The sequence below is a fragment of the Gracilinanus agilis genome, chromosome 5 (genome assembly GCF_016433145.1).
Source record: "Gracilinanus agilis isolate LMUSP501 chromosome 5, AgileGrace, whole genome shotgun sequence".
NCBI lineage: Eukaryota > Metazoa > Chordata > Mammalia > Didelphimorphia > Didelphidae > Gracilinanus > Gracilinanus agilis.
In genome coordinates this window covers 272276995-272291221 of record NC_058134.1, presented here as the reverse complement: position 1 = coordinate 272291221, position 14227 = coordinate 272276995, and the positions used below count along the sequence as shown (strand labels likewise).

The 14227-nt window shown below is 40.5% G+C and overlaps 1 protein-coding gene across 1 annotated transcript in view; it reads left to right on the top strand.

The window, feature by feature from the left end:
* The first annotated feature begins 773 nt into the window (after nucleotides 1-773).
* MSRB3 (methionine sulfoxide reductase B3) overlaps nucleotides 774-14227 on the top strand; it is a 186499-nt gene continuing 173045 nt past the window's right edge. Inside the window, exon 1 of the mRNA XM_044679209.1 lies at nucleotides 774-852. Within this exon, the coding sequence (XP_044535144.1) occupies nucleotides 774-852 (79 nt within the window). The remainder of the gene's footprint in view (nucleotides 853-14227) is intronic.

The window sequence follows — 14227 nt, the reverse complement described above, 5'->3', positions numbered from 1 at the left end:
GGAGGAGGAGGAGAAGGAGGAGGAAGAGAACGAGGAGGAGGAGAAGGAGGAGGAGGAGGAGGAGGAGGAGGAGGAGGAGGAGGAGGAGGAGGAAGAGAAAGTACACGGGATAAGGAGAAGGGAAGGAGAGCTGGAGAGGCATCTTGGTTAAGTGGAAGTGGGGGGTCTCTCTTTGAGGTTAGACTTGGGTTCAAATTCCGCTTGTCAGGAGGAAGAGAAGGAGGAGGTGGTGCCGGACGGGAGCCCTAAGCCCTGCCCGGGCGCCTTTGTGCTCCCTCACTCTCGCCGTCTATGCTCATATTTGGAGTTGGCTGCTCTTGCCCAGGAATTTCCCGTCATGCCTCCCGACGCCCTGTCGCCCGCAGCCGGGGAGGGACAGACAGCGGGGAGCCCGGCCAAGGCCACGGCGGCGGCGGCCTCCCTCTGCCCGGTCAGTCTGTCCATCCGTCAGTCTGCCAGTCCGTCCATGCGCCCGCTGCCGTGCGCCCTGTGGCTCTGCCTCCAGCTCTGCCTCCGTCTGGCCCCCGCCGCGGCGGCCGCCCAGCAGCCGGGTAAGTGCATCCCGCCCCACCACCCTCACCTCTGCAAAGTTGGGGTTCGGGAGGGTGCGGCCCAATGCCAGAGGTGCCTGGAATCCCTCCCTGCTGCGGTGACGCAGGGTCTGCGAGCAGGGCGCGAGGGGGCCGGACCGGGCTGAGAGAGGAAGCCCCTGGCAGACCCGCCGGCGCAGGGGGGCTGGGGAGGACATTTGACACTTAACTGAACTGCCCCAAATGAGTAACGGGCCAGCTGCCAGAGGACTGGCCGGCCTCTCCCTCCTGGAGATGCTTCAGGACCCCGGGGGCAGGCGGGGTGGGATGCAGGAGAAAGAGATGTAGACAGACTGAGGCGAGGAAGCCCCCTCGGACTCTTTGGGTCACTTCTGCCCTGGGGAAAAGCGCCTCGAGCTTGGGAGCCCTCCCCAGCAGCATAAAACAGGCCACAGTGGTGTAAGATAACTCCCAAGTTGCCTGTCTTCCTTCTTGGGTGTCTTCCCTTTTGCTTTTTTTTTCCTCCCAAAGAGGGAAAAGTCATCTGAATATCCCCTCAGAGAGACTGCTCTTACTGTCTGAACTCAGACTGACTGGATGAAAGGTACTATTCATGCCTCGGGCGCGGAGACTGTGCGGGCTGACTCTCTAGCCCGGAATACTGGTCCTCCCCAAGAGCGCTGACAACACGGGGGCAAATGCTTTAATGAAGAGCACCCGGGTTCGAATCCCGCCCTCGGCCATGAACCACCAAGTCGTTTAATCACTCAGTTTCCTCCCATGTAATAAATGGAATTAGATAGTCCCCGAGGTCCTTTCTAGCACTTGATTTCTGTTGCTATGATCACAGAACTACTTCCAAGAGGAGTTCTACACTGTTTTTTGTGTGATGGCCCCTTTCTCAGAATTTGATGTTTTTATTTTTATTTTTTTGAAAAGATATTTTATTTTACCCATTCCATGTAATAACCATCTTCCACATAAGATTTCTGAAGTTATAAGATCCAAATTGCCTTTCCTCCCTTCCCCGAGCTGGTAAGCGATTTGATCTGGGTTATATTATCCTGCAAAACACAGAAAACAATGTTTTAAAAGCATAAAAAAATAAGATTACAAAGATAAGGCAAAATAGCCTTAGTAAATATTCTTTAAAAGAAGATCATGGGTTCCAGGTTGAACTCCTGGCTGAAAAGGAGACTATCTCAGTTTATCAGGTGCAAACAACATGGGAAAGTATTGGCCTCTGTCCATGTACTTTCATGTTTGTTAGGAGCGAACCATTAGTCATCAAGATAATTTGGCACTCACGAACAGTTTGTGGAGGGAAGGAAACTTTTGGTCATAGCAAAGTTTAGTTAATGACATTTTATTTTTTCCTTTTGTTGTTGTTTATTTAACTAGATTATCAAGATAAAGGGCTATTTCCACATTCATTCCCTTGTTTTCTCCTTTAGGGATCCTTGTCTGGGCCTGGTTAAAAGACAAGAAAGAAAAACTGGGCATTTTACAGATGTTGGCTTATGTAATGGCCATTTTGGGTTTTTCATTTTTCCGATAACATTTTTGCTTGCCAAAATGATAGTATTATTGTATGGGATCTTTTCCTAATTTAATGCACATACACAAAAAAGGCCCAAGAACATTCCACCTTTTATCAAAAGGGTTCATGGGCTCTGCTTAAAGTAGCATGTATTACCAGGGAAACAGTTCAGGAGATTACTCTGTGCTTCAGGGATATGTTAATGGACTTAGTACTTCTAGTCCAACACAAATAGTAGAAAGCATTCTGTCGACAGAAATTTCGAATACAGTCCTGGACTCACTGCTTGAATTCCTTTACCATTTATTCATATGATTCTGGTCCGAGCTAACAGTTTAATTTTGGGTGACTTTTATTAGCATCCTTACAAATCTTTTTTTTTTTTTTTTTTTTTTAAGTCAAGCAGCAGGCTGCCCTTTAAAGTCTTGTCACTATGCCTAGATCATTTGCCTGCCAAGGTTACAAGTGTTTGGTGTCATTTGAGGTTTGAATCAACACAAGCAAACCATTTTGTGATTTTTTTTTTAAAGGTTGGGATGTTTGTGCTAACATCCTAAAATGCTAACCCATACTCACTTTGGAATAATGATCTGCAGTAATAGAATTCTGTTAAAATTTTGTAACTAGGGGAAAAATAAACAAACCCTAAAGTTTTGTTGCATTTTGTTCCCAATGCCTTCATGATCAGGCTTATAGGAAAGCTATTAAATATAACATTTATTAATGTAAAAGAAGATTAAGAGTAAATCCAAGAGAAACTAAACAAATATTTCTTGTAGCTCTGCCCAACCTTGGTCCCTACCTTCAGAACTTGGGCCTCTCTTAGGGAGTTGATGGTTATCAATGTCTACATCTAGTTCTATCTCCCGGTGCTTCTGTGTTCTCTCCCTGCTTCCCCTCAGTTTTCTGGACCCAGATTCTTACTGGCAGTACATGGTGTCCTCCTAAACTAGTTCAGTCCTAATCGAATGGGATGATTCTGATTTTAGCTCTGGGGGCTTAGATTAGATTAGCCGCATAGATTAGGTTTAGCTAGTAAGGGCCTTTTGAGAATACAAGTGCCTTCAGGAGACCAGCCAGGCAGGCAGATCTGGACTTCACTGTTATTTCTTTCCCTTCCGTTAATAGTAAGTGGGAGAGTTCATGGAAGGGCAATATAAAGTAAAAAGATTAGAAAGGCAGGAAGGGGCCAGATTGGGAAGAGCTTTACATGCCAAATAAAGAACTCCATATTTGATCTTAGAGGTAACCACGGGAATTTGTTGAGTTGGACAGGATGCGATGCATGCTTTAGGAAAATCACCTTGGCAGCTATATAGAGGGCTGATTGCTGTGGAGAGACCATTTATGGGAAGACTACTGCCATAGTCCAGGCAAGAGGTAGTGAAGTCTGAGCTAGGATTGTGGCTGTATGTAAGTGGAGAGAAGGGAGTCATGTATGAGAAATGCTGTGAAGGTAGAAATGAAAAAAATTGTGTTGAGTGACTGGATATTTGGGGGGGGGGTTGGTCAGTGACACCCCACATAAATGAGGCATTAGGAATAATGTGAAGGTTGTGAGTATGGTGATGCCCTGGAGAGCAAGAGAGAAATTTGGAGAGGAGGAGGTTCTGGGGAAAAGATAATGAATTCCAGGGCAGCTAAGTCGTATAGTTTATAGAGCACTGGGCTTGGAATCAGAAAGCTTCCTCTTCGTGAGTTCAAAAATGGTCTCAGACACTAACTGTGTGACCCTGGGCTAGTCACTTAATCCTGTTTGTCTCAGTTCCTTATCTGTAAAATGATCTAGCAAATATTCCTGTATCTTTGCCAAGAAAACTCCCTCAAATGTGATCATGAAGAGTTCGATGCAACTGAAATGATTCAAAAACAACAAATTGCCAGCAGACAGACAGATAGGTAGATAGATAAATGGATAAATAGACAGATGATAAATGATAGATGATAGATAGGTAGGTAGGTAGATAGATAGATAGGTAGATGATAAATAGACAAATAGATAGACAGACAAATAGATAGATAAATGGATAAATAGATAAATGATAGATGATAGATAAGGAGGTAAATAGGTAGATGATAGATAGATAGACAAAAAGATAGATAGACAGATAGATGGATAAATAGATAAATGATAGATGATAGGTAGGCAGATAGGCAGATGATAGATTGATAGATAGATAGATAGATAGATAGATAGATAGATATGATAGATAGGTAAATAACTATGGTTAGATAAATGATAGATGATAGGTAGATAGATAGATGATAGATGGATAGATGATAGATAGACAGAATATAGACAGACAGACAAGACAGATAAATAAATAGGTAGATGAGAAAACTGAGGCCAACAGGGTCAAGTGACTTACCCAGGGTCACAGAACTAATAAGTGTTTGAGGCCAGATTTGAACTCAAGAAGATGACTCTTGCAGACTCTAGGCCCAGTTCTCTCTACCCATTGTTACATCCTATATAAATGTTAGCTATTATTACTATTTCTGTTGTTGTTATTGTTATAGCTCAACTCGACTCAGTAGTGATATTCTGTCAGCTTTCTCTGCGCTAATCATAACATTATGAGTTGCTCCACTTAAAGAGGCCGTTGCCTCTTTGAATAATCTCCTCCCTCATTGGTTGTACTCTGGAAGATATGAAAGAGAAAGAGAAGGGTGGCCAGCTCTCTGATTCCCTATCAGGAATGATTCTTTTCAGAGTTGTGCCTTGTCAGAATTTGCTCTGGCTTCCTTCAGCCAGCTATCAAGTTGATTGAAAGACTTCATCACATCTCCTGAAAGGGGAGAAATGTAGTAATTTCTTTGAATTTCTTATACCTCAGTCCATAAAATTCTGAAAAAGGGGAACCTTTTCCTAGGTTCAAACTCCTTTCCAGTTTCTCATCCTTTATAGTCGATGAAGAGGTCACAGTGGGTGTAAGCCCCTGAAGGATTCCAAGTCTTTACAAGTTGGAAGTACAGCTCTTAAAAGTCTGAGACAAAACCCTGAAAACTCTCTTTTTTTCTGTTTTTTTCTGTTATCTTCCTTTTTAGATTCTATAACATGGGGGGACTCAGTTGATCTGGAGTCTTCATGCAAATAATCTAACAGACCAACTGATTGCAGAAATTCTAATTGACTCTCTCCCAACTTCAGGCTATACTAGGGACAAACAAACAAATGGATGGATGATTGGATGGATGGTTGGATGGATAAATAAATCCCTTCCTCTAAAGCTTGAGTGAATTTCTTCTCTCTCAGTCCCTAGTAGTGCACTAATTGACACATTCATTGAGAATGATCAAATAGTTTTAGTAGCAATCAATCAACATTTATTGAGCAACTACTATGTTCTAGTTACTTTGCTAAGCATGGCTGCAGCTACAAATAGTATGGCAATGAATGAGCAATAAAAAGACTGAAATTTCTAAATGCTGGCTGTTTTGATTTTCTCATGACTACTTTACTTGGTAGGTAGTACCAGTATTGTTTCCTCCATTTTATAAGAGAGAAAACTGAAGGGAATATAGACAGGTTAAATGCTCACCTAAAGTGATACACTTCATCTTTTACATTGTTTCCCTTTCTTTGCAACCATAGTAATTCAACCCCTTATCACCTCTCCATTGGAGGTGTAGTAACAGCTTTTATCTGGTTTTTCTCTTTCCATTTTCTCCTTTCTCCAATCCATTCTTGCTATTGTCATGCAAGTAATATTCTGAATGTACCACTCTGACTATAGTGCTTCTCTATTTAAAATTTTTCAGTGACTCCCTGTTGCCAATCAAATAAAATGGACATTCTTATCCTAGCCTTCAAGACTCTCCACAATCCAGCCTCACCTCATCTTTCTGATCTTATCTCTTGCTACTCCCCTTCCTATATTTTTGAGTTCTAGCCAAAGTGCACTCTACTCATCTGACCCCCATTCTTGTTTCATCCTTTCTTCTACTATCTCTGATATTCATCCTCTTTTCTATCATCTACCATCTCTAATATCAACTATATTTTGATTCATAGTATCTATCCAACAATGTTTCCCCTCCTGACCATCTGTCTTTAGAAACCACTGCCTTCAATGTCCAGATGAGAGTCTCTTCCATATAGTCATCCTCTGCTCTCTAACTACCCTGTACTAGGGGTATACAGGGTGTTCAGGGAAGACTAATGCCTCTGGTGGGAGGGCTTGCTGAGCCCTTTTCAGGACTGATTTGCTCTTTTGATGTCTACCTGTCACCCAGCTTTCAGCTGTGGCATCAGGAAGCTGTAGCATGCTTAGTGGCCACATACCCTAGTAAATCCTCTAGCAGGTGGGTAAACCAGTTTGACAGACTTCAAACCTGACTGTGAGTTAGGATGTGTCTGTAGTAGTTATGTGAATACTTCCTCTGCTGGAAGGGATAGATGAGAACAATTTGTTCCAATGACCTTTAGACATCCAAGAAGCCAAGATCATCTGCTTTATCCCAGACCCATCACCAGTTATCCTGACTTTTGTCTTGACACTGGAGTGAGGCTAACAACTTTACACAACTGCTTCACTGAAATTTGATTTATATGTGAGTCAGACATCAACAGTGTTGGCATTTTGGTCCTCTTTGAGTAAGAAAGACAGCAACCGTGCACCAGGAAAGTGACCTCTCCCTCAGATTTCTCACAGCACTCTGTCTATATCTCACTTTTGAACACATTCCATTCCCCAATCATAGCATCATTATTGGGCTAAAAACATCTTTCTCCCCTCAATAGATGATAAACTCATGTTAGCTGGGTTGGGGGTTGGGGCAGGGCTCTTTTCTTATGAGTCCTGGGATGGGTTATTCTGTTCCTCCTCTTCTCCCTCAGGGCTGGGCAGAATCTTTCTTTGGAAAATGAGCCAGAGAGGAACAATTCTGACCACAGGAGTGGGTGGTCCTCAGGTTGGGGAGATGGTTGCTTTTTCAGGACTCCCACAGTCAAAGGGCTTTTTGGACTGGGTGGGGTGGTCGGAGGATGATGCCCTGGTTCTTCATTCTCAATCTGATCTCTCTTTGCCCAGCTACTTTTCTGAGAAATATTTGGGGAAGTCCAGATACTTCCTAGTATGGTTCGTCACAAAGTTCATAGTGCTTTTCAGTCCAACTGTATATTTCAGATCACTACTTTGAATCATAAGACTATAGGTTAGTAGAAGGCAAATATTCCATGGACATGGGATTTGGATTGACACTGAATTATTATAAATAAAATCAAAACCAGTTTTGGCACATATAAGTATACATCCACATGCCACGCCAGCCCTGGAAGCATTAGAATTCCAACATGATTATATCTTGAATTGTGGGTTCTTAATAGAAAACCTCAAAAGCCCTACTTGCATCTTCGTTTTGTCTTACAGTCAATTAAGCTCGCCATTTAGGACATTTCTGGAAAGTTTTTGCCCTATTTTGGTATGAGTCTATTTTGTGGTTACACATTGTGCCTGCCCATCTCACTCATGTCCATTTCATTGGATGCTTACTGTACTGTTCAGTCTTCAATTCTTTTGGCAACTCATTCATTCCCTCATGTGCTTTTGATTTCTCATATTTAACTTGTCATTGCTTTCGTTTCTGGAAGTGACAGTAGGCAGTAAGGAATATTCTAATTTCTCTTCCAGAAGCAGTTTGTCAGAGTGTGAGAGAAGGTCAATCAGTGTTGTCAGAGGAGAGCCAGTGAGGCTTAATAGATGGAGGAAATGAGTCCTTTCTCATCTCCTTTTTCACCAAAGCCCTTGAAAAAATGTCTGCTCTCCTCTGTTTCTAGTTCTTTTTGTCTCGATCCTCACCTTTTACGATCTGGCCTCTAGCTTTAGAGGCAACTAGGTGGGCATTATGGATAAAGCCCTGAGCTTACAGTCAGGAAGACCTGAGTTCAAATGTGTGACGCCATTGGGCAAGTCACTGAAGTCTAAGTCTGTCTCAGTTTCCTTAACTGTAAAATGGGAATTATAATAGCATCTATCTTACAGAGTTGTCATGAGGATCAAATGAGAGCATATATGTAAAACAATTGGCACAATGCCTAGCACATAACAGCTCTTTATAAAAGTGTTCTCTTTCCTTCTGATCTCATGACTCAATGATGTCCTCTAGTTACCAGTGATCTCTTAAATGTTAAACATGACAGTCTTTTCTCAGTCCTAATCTTTCTTGATGTATTTGCTGCATTTGATAGTTTCCCACAATCTCTTTGAGTTTCTTGAAGCAACTCTTTGCTGATTCTCCTCCCCTCCTTAGTCTCTTTTGCCAACTTATCATCATCCTCAAGTCCTATAATTACAGGTATATTCACCAGCCTTACTGTCTTTTGCCTTCTTTTTTCTTCCCTTTCCTTGCTTTCCTTTGCCTTACCTTCCTTCTCTGGATAACCTTATCAGATTCCTTGATTTTAAGCATCATCCCTATTCAGTTGATTCCAAGATCCCTATAACCAGTTCCCTTGATTTTCGGTCCTTCTTTGCCAATTGCCTATTGGACATTACAAACTAAACATCCTAAAGACACCCAGAATTCTCTATTTCTGTCCAAGGTATCACCACTGTCCTCCCAGTCTTTCAGATATTTAATTTCAGCATTACACTGATTCTTCTTTCTTCCTCACCCTACATTTCCAGTCAGTTGCCAAATCTAGCCATTTCTACCTTCCCAACATCTCCTGGATTCAACCCCTTGTCTCCATTCGCATAGCTATCAGCTCATTGCAGGCTCTTAACACTTCTTTCTTAGATTATCAAAGCAATCTCCTGATTAAGCCTCCTGGCTTCAAGTCTCTCCCCACTCTAGTCCACCCTTCACCCAGCTGCCAAAGCAATTTTCTTTAAGTGCAGATCTGACCATGTGACTCTGCTATTCAGACACCTCCAGTATCTTTCACATGTCTCTCGGATCAAATATAAACCCTGTTTATCTCTTAAGCCCCACACAATCTGGCTTCAACCCATTTTTCCAGCCTTCTTGAACACCAATCTCCCACCCATACTCTTCAGTTCAGCTAAATTGACCCTCTGGCTCTGTTCCTCACATATAATGCTTCCTCTCCTGTCTATGCACCTTTGCTCTGGCCAACCCCATGCCTAAGCTGCTCTCCTTCCTTCCCCTTCCCTCAAAGAGTTCTTTTCTTCCTTTAACTCCCAGCCAAATCACTATCTTCTGCATAAAAACTTTCCCAATTCCCCTCAACTGTCATGCCCATTAGAATGTAAACTCCTTGCAAGTGCAGGTTGCTTTGTTCTTTGTACTTATACTCTGCCCAGTACAGTGCCTGGCACATAGCATTAATTAATCAAATGTGTGGATTAATTGATTTTTATTCATCTACATTTATTTTTCTAATTTATTTCTTCACTTCCTTTCAAGCATCCTCAAACTAATTGTTTGCTGTCATCTTACTTATTTCACATCCTGAAATACACCAGACATGTCACTTTAAGAGAAAACAATAAATACACCAAGAGATCTTTATTTGGCAAAACTAGCCTTCTTTGTTCCTGAGGTTTCCTTTTGTTTTATAGAAAACTTATATTCATCTCATATTTATTCCTCATTCTTTTCCCCATGGCAGCTGGTACCCTTTCCTTTTAGCAGATGACCTCACTCCTTATTTTAGTAATAATAATGATAATAGGCAACATTTATGTAGCACTTTAAGATTTTCAGCACACCTTACAAATATTAGTTCATTTTATATTCACAACAACCTTGGGAGCTAGGTGATATTATTATCCTCATTTTATAGATGAGGAAACTGAGGCACGGAATATTAAATGACTTTTCCAGGGTTACAAGCTAGAAAATGAAGTGTCTGAAGCTGGATTTGATCTTAGGTCTTCCTCATTCCAAGGCCAGCACTCTTTCCACTGCACACCATCTATCTTGTGCTCCCTCAACTCTATTATTCAAATTCCTCCAATCCTCTCTTTAAATGTAAATATAATTTATTATGTAAATATAATATATGTATTATTCCAGTCCCCTTAGTATCAGAGGATGAAGAGTCCTCTGTTTTTTGCCAGTGATTATCCTTCCACTTTTCCCTTGAGCCCTTCTCCTATGCTGGCACTTTGCTCCCATGATCATCCATTGCTTTGCTTCTGTCTTCAATCACTTCAATACTAGCTTCTATTCAGATCTGCCCTATCCTCAAGAAAACCTCCTTTGACTAAACTACATCTCTCAAGCTATCATCCTAACCTTCTTTCCTTACTCATCACCATGTTTCTTTTTTTTTTCTGATCTGCAAAAATCTAATTAATTAATTAATTTAGAATATTTTCCCATGGTTACATGATTCATGTTCTTTCTCTCCCCTTCTCCCACCCCCTCCAGTAGCCAAAGAGCAGTTCCACTGGATTTTACATGTCATTGATCAAGATCTATTTCCACATTATTAATATTTGCACTAGGGTGATCTCTTAGATTCCACATCCCCAATAATGTCCCCATCGACCCATGTGATCAAGCAGTTGTTTTTCTTCTGTGTTTCTGCTCCCACAGTTCTTTCTCTGGATGAGGATAGCGTTGTTTCTCATAAGACCCTCAGAATTGTCCTGGATCATTGCATTGCTGTTCGTAGAGAAGTCCATTACATTCAATCGTGCCACAGAGTATCTATCTCTGTCATCACCATATTTCTAGAAAGATCAGTCTGTGCTTACTGCCACCATAGTGGTATTTGCCACTCATTCTCTACTCAACCCACTGGCAATTGCATCTATATCCAGGGTCTTAAGGATCACCTTTATTGTGATAACTACCAAATCAATATTTCTTCCACTTCTTTTCTCAGCTCCAGGCTCCATGTTTCCAACTGCCTATTTGACATTTTTATCTGAATGTTCTACTAGTACCTCAAACTCATTCCCCTGTTCTCCACCCCCTCCCCCATCCCAAAGAACCCTCCCCCCTTCTCCTAACATTTCTGTTATTGCAGTAGGCATTATAATTGAGTTGGTCCCAATTGATTATCTTGGCTTGAAATCTTGGCATCCTTGTTGATTATCCCTTCCCTTTCACATCTAGTCAGTTGCCAAATGTTCTAAATTCAACTTCATCTTTCCCTTAATTTCTACTCCCACTCATCTCATTTCCTTCAGAACCACATCAATCATTCCTTTTCATTCGGACCATGATAGCGACCACCTAATTAGTCTCCTCTATCCTTCCTCTGTTCTAGTCTATCTCTTACACCTCTGATAGTAATTTTCATAATATGTAGATCTCATGGTTCCCCCATCTCAAAAGGTCCTCCATTGTCTGGCAAATGAAATACAAACTCCATAATCCAACATTTAAGCCACAGTCTGACTGTTTTCTCTTTCCTGGCTTATTTCACACAACTCTCCTTCTCAGTACTGTCTCCCTTTTTTAGACCCTGAACTCTAGACAGACTAGAACTTGCTCATGCCTTCCCCAGTGACTGGATTGGATGTTCTCTTCTCCTTCGAATTCTGTTTGTTGAAATCCACAGCATCTGGCACAAATAAAATGTTTATTGACTGACTGAATGACTCCTCTTCTTTCAAGGACAAGTTCTCATGCTCCATCTTTTATGATACACTCTTTCAGTCTTCTTCATAGAAATGGTTTCTTCTTCACAGAATCTTTTAGAATACTTAACTTTGAACTTCTTTTGCATTAGAATGTTGGATTCTAATTGGCATGATTTTTATTTATGAAGATGTTTAATTTCATCTGCCAGATTTTAAATACTTCAGGGTCAGAGACTATGTTTTATTTTATCTCTCAACACCTAGCACAGTGGCTTGCTACACATTACAGTGATTTAATACAAATTGGTTGAAATGATTCTTTGAAATTTTTCCATTTCAGTACATTCTCATGTCTAATTTTAAAACATAAATAACTAATATCTACCTTTGAGAAAGAGACCTTGACAGAGAACCAGGAGGATTGAATTTCCTTCCATCTTTTGCATTTAGCTAACTTTTGACCTAATCAACCCTAAAAATAGATATAGAAAAATGAGATTGCAATTTTTAGCTGATAAAGTTATTTTTTCTTTTAAAAGCTATAATGCTCTCTTGATTGTAATCATAGAAGTGTGGTTTATTCAGTGGAATCCCAGGAGATTTAGATTGTTCATCTTTATCCAAAAGAGCCACATGACAGTTTGTAGAGATAATCCACAGAGAGGGGAAATGCTTTGGGGAACAATAAAAATCTTGCCTTGTTTGGGATTTGAGAACCAGTCCCAGAATTCAACTTAGTCGTGAAAACACAAGCCATGGCAGCTGATCCATGGTGTACATAAAGGACAAAGAATTAGGAACTGATTGAGGAAATGCTTGGCTCTTTATTTTATATGTTGAGAATTGTATTATTTACACATTATGTATGCATATTAATTATAATCATATAGTAATTGGACTATATAATAAGAGTATATATAGTAATTAGAACTATTGAGAAGATAGCATGGCATAGTTCCCAGAAGAGTGGTCTTGAAATCAGAAAGACCTGGGTTCAATTCCTAATTTCTGATATTTAATAATTATATGTGACCACAGAAAATTGCTTAACATCTCTGTACTATTATTCTATGTAACCTTTTTTTTAACCCTTACCTTCCATCTTGAAATTGATACTGTGTATTGGTTCCAAGGCAGAGGAGTGGTAAGGGTGGGCAATGGGGATTAAATGACTTGCACAGCTAGGAAGTGTCTGAGGTCATATTTGAACCCAGGACCTCCTGTCTCTGGGCATGGCTCTGAATCCACTGAGCCATCTTGTTGCCCCTAACTTTTTTTTTAAACTCTTGCCCTCTGTCCTAGTATCATCTCTAAGAGTGTCAAGGGCTAGACAACTAGAGTTAAGTGACTTGTCCTGGGGTCACACAGCTAGGATGTATCTGGGGTCAGCTTTGAACCCAGGTCTTCCCAATTCCAGTCCTGACTCTCTATCCACTAAGCCACCTACCTGCTCCTTCTAAGTATCCTTTTAAGGCTATAAATTGCAGATGAGCTGTCATTCTGTGTCAAAGGGAGCTTCCACACTAATGAATTCAAATAACTGGACCAAAAGATTAGAACTACAGGTATTACAAAAAGGAATAGTCAGGAGTTTATTAAAATACAGTTAGAATTTCTTAGCACAGCATTGTTTTTCTGCTAAATTCTGATGATCTCTAGCACTCTGAGCTACTTTCTTTCACTGAATTCTTTAAATCCTTTAAATCTAGATTACTTATCTCTTATTTGTCTTGGATTATTTGAGTATTTATCTTTTTGAGGTGGACTATTGTAATACTTTTTACATTTGTATGTGCCTTCTATCAAAACTACTGCAGATTTATTTTTCTCATCTATCTTTTCTAAATAACTCAACTATCATTCTTTTTCTAATCTAATTGTATCAATCTAGTCTTGGGGAGGTATTTTAAAACTTGTCAGCCAGTCAACAGGTATTTGTTAAGCATTTACTATGTGTTAGGGACTGTATTAAGTGCCAGGCATACAAAGAGAAGCAAATGCTGGCAGTCTGGTGGAGGAGATAACATACAAACAACTATGTACAAATGTGATATCTATATCTATTTATCTATGGATTTGTCTGTCTATCTGCCTGTCTGTCTGTCTATCTAACTATCCATCTATCATCCATCCATCCATCCATCCACCTGTCCGTTCTTCCATCCTTGTCTGTCTATCCATCCATCCATCTGTCCATCAATCTATTCATCCATCCATCCATCCATCCATCCATCCATCTATCTATCTATCTATCTATCTATCTATCTATCTATCTATCTATCTATCTATCTATCTATCTATCTATCTATCTCTGTCTATCGATTAGTCTGTGACAAATTGACAACAATCTCAGAGGGAAGATATTAAGATTAAAGAGAACTAGGAAAGGCTTTCTGAGATACTTGAAATCAGGGACTGTTTTTTGTCTTTCTTGTAACTTTGATGCTTAATATCATTCCCAGTACATAGTAGCCACTTAATACGTGCTGAGAGTATAGATAGACTACCACCTTCTTAGTCGATAACATGACTCTGTTAATGCAAACTAAGATTGTTAGTTTTCCCTTTTTTCTCCTTACCTCCTTCATTTGTTGATTAGTTTTTTCTTTCTTTTTTATGTTTTATTACATATGTCCCTCCCTCCCTCCCTCCCT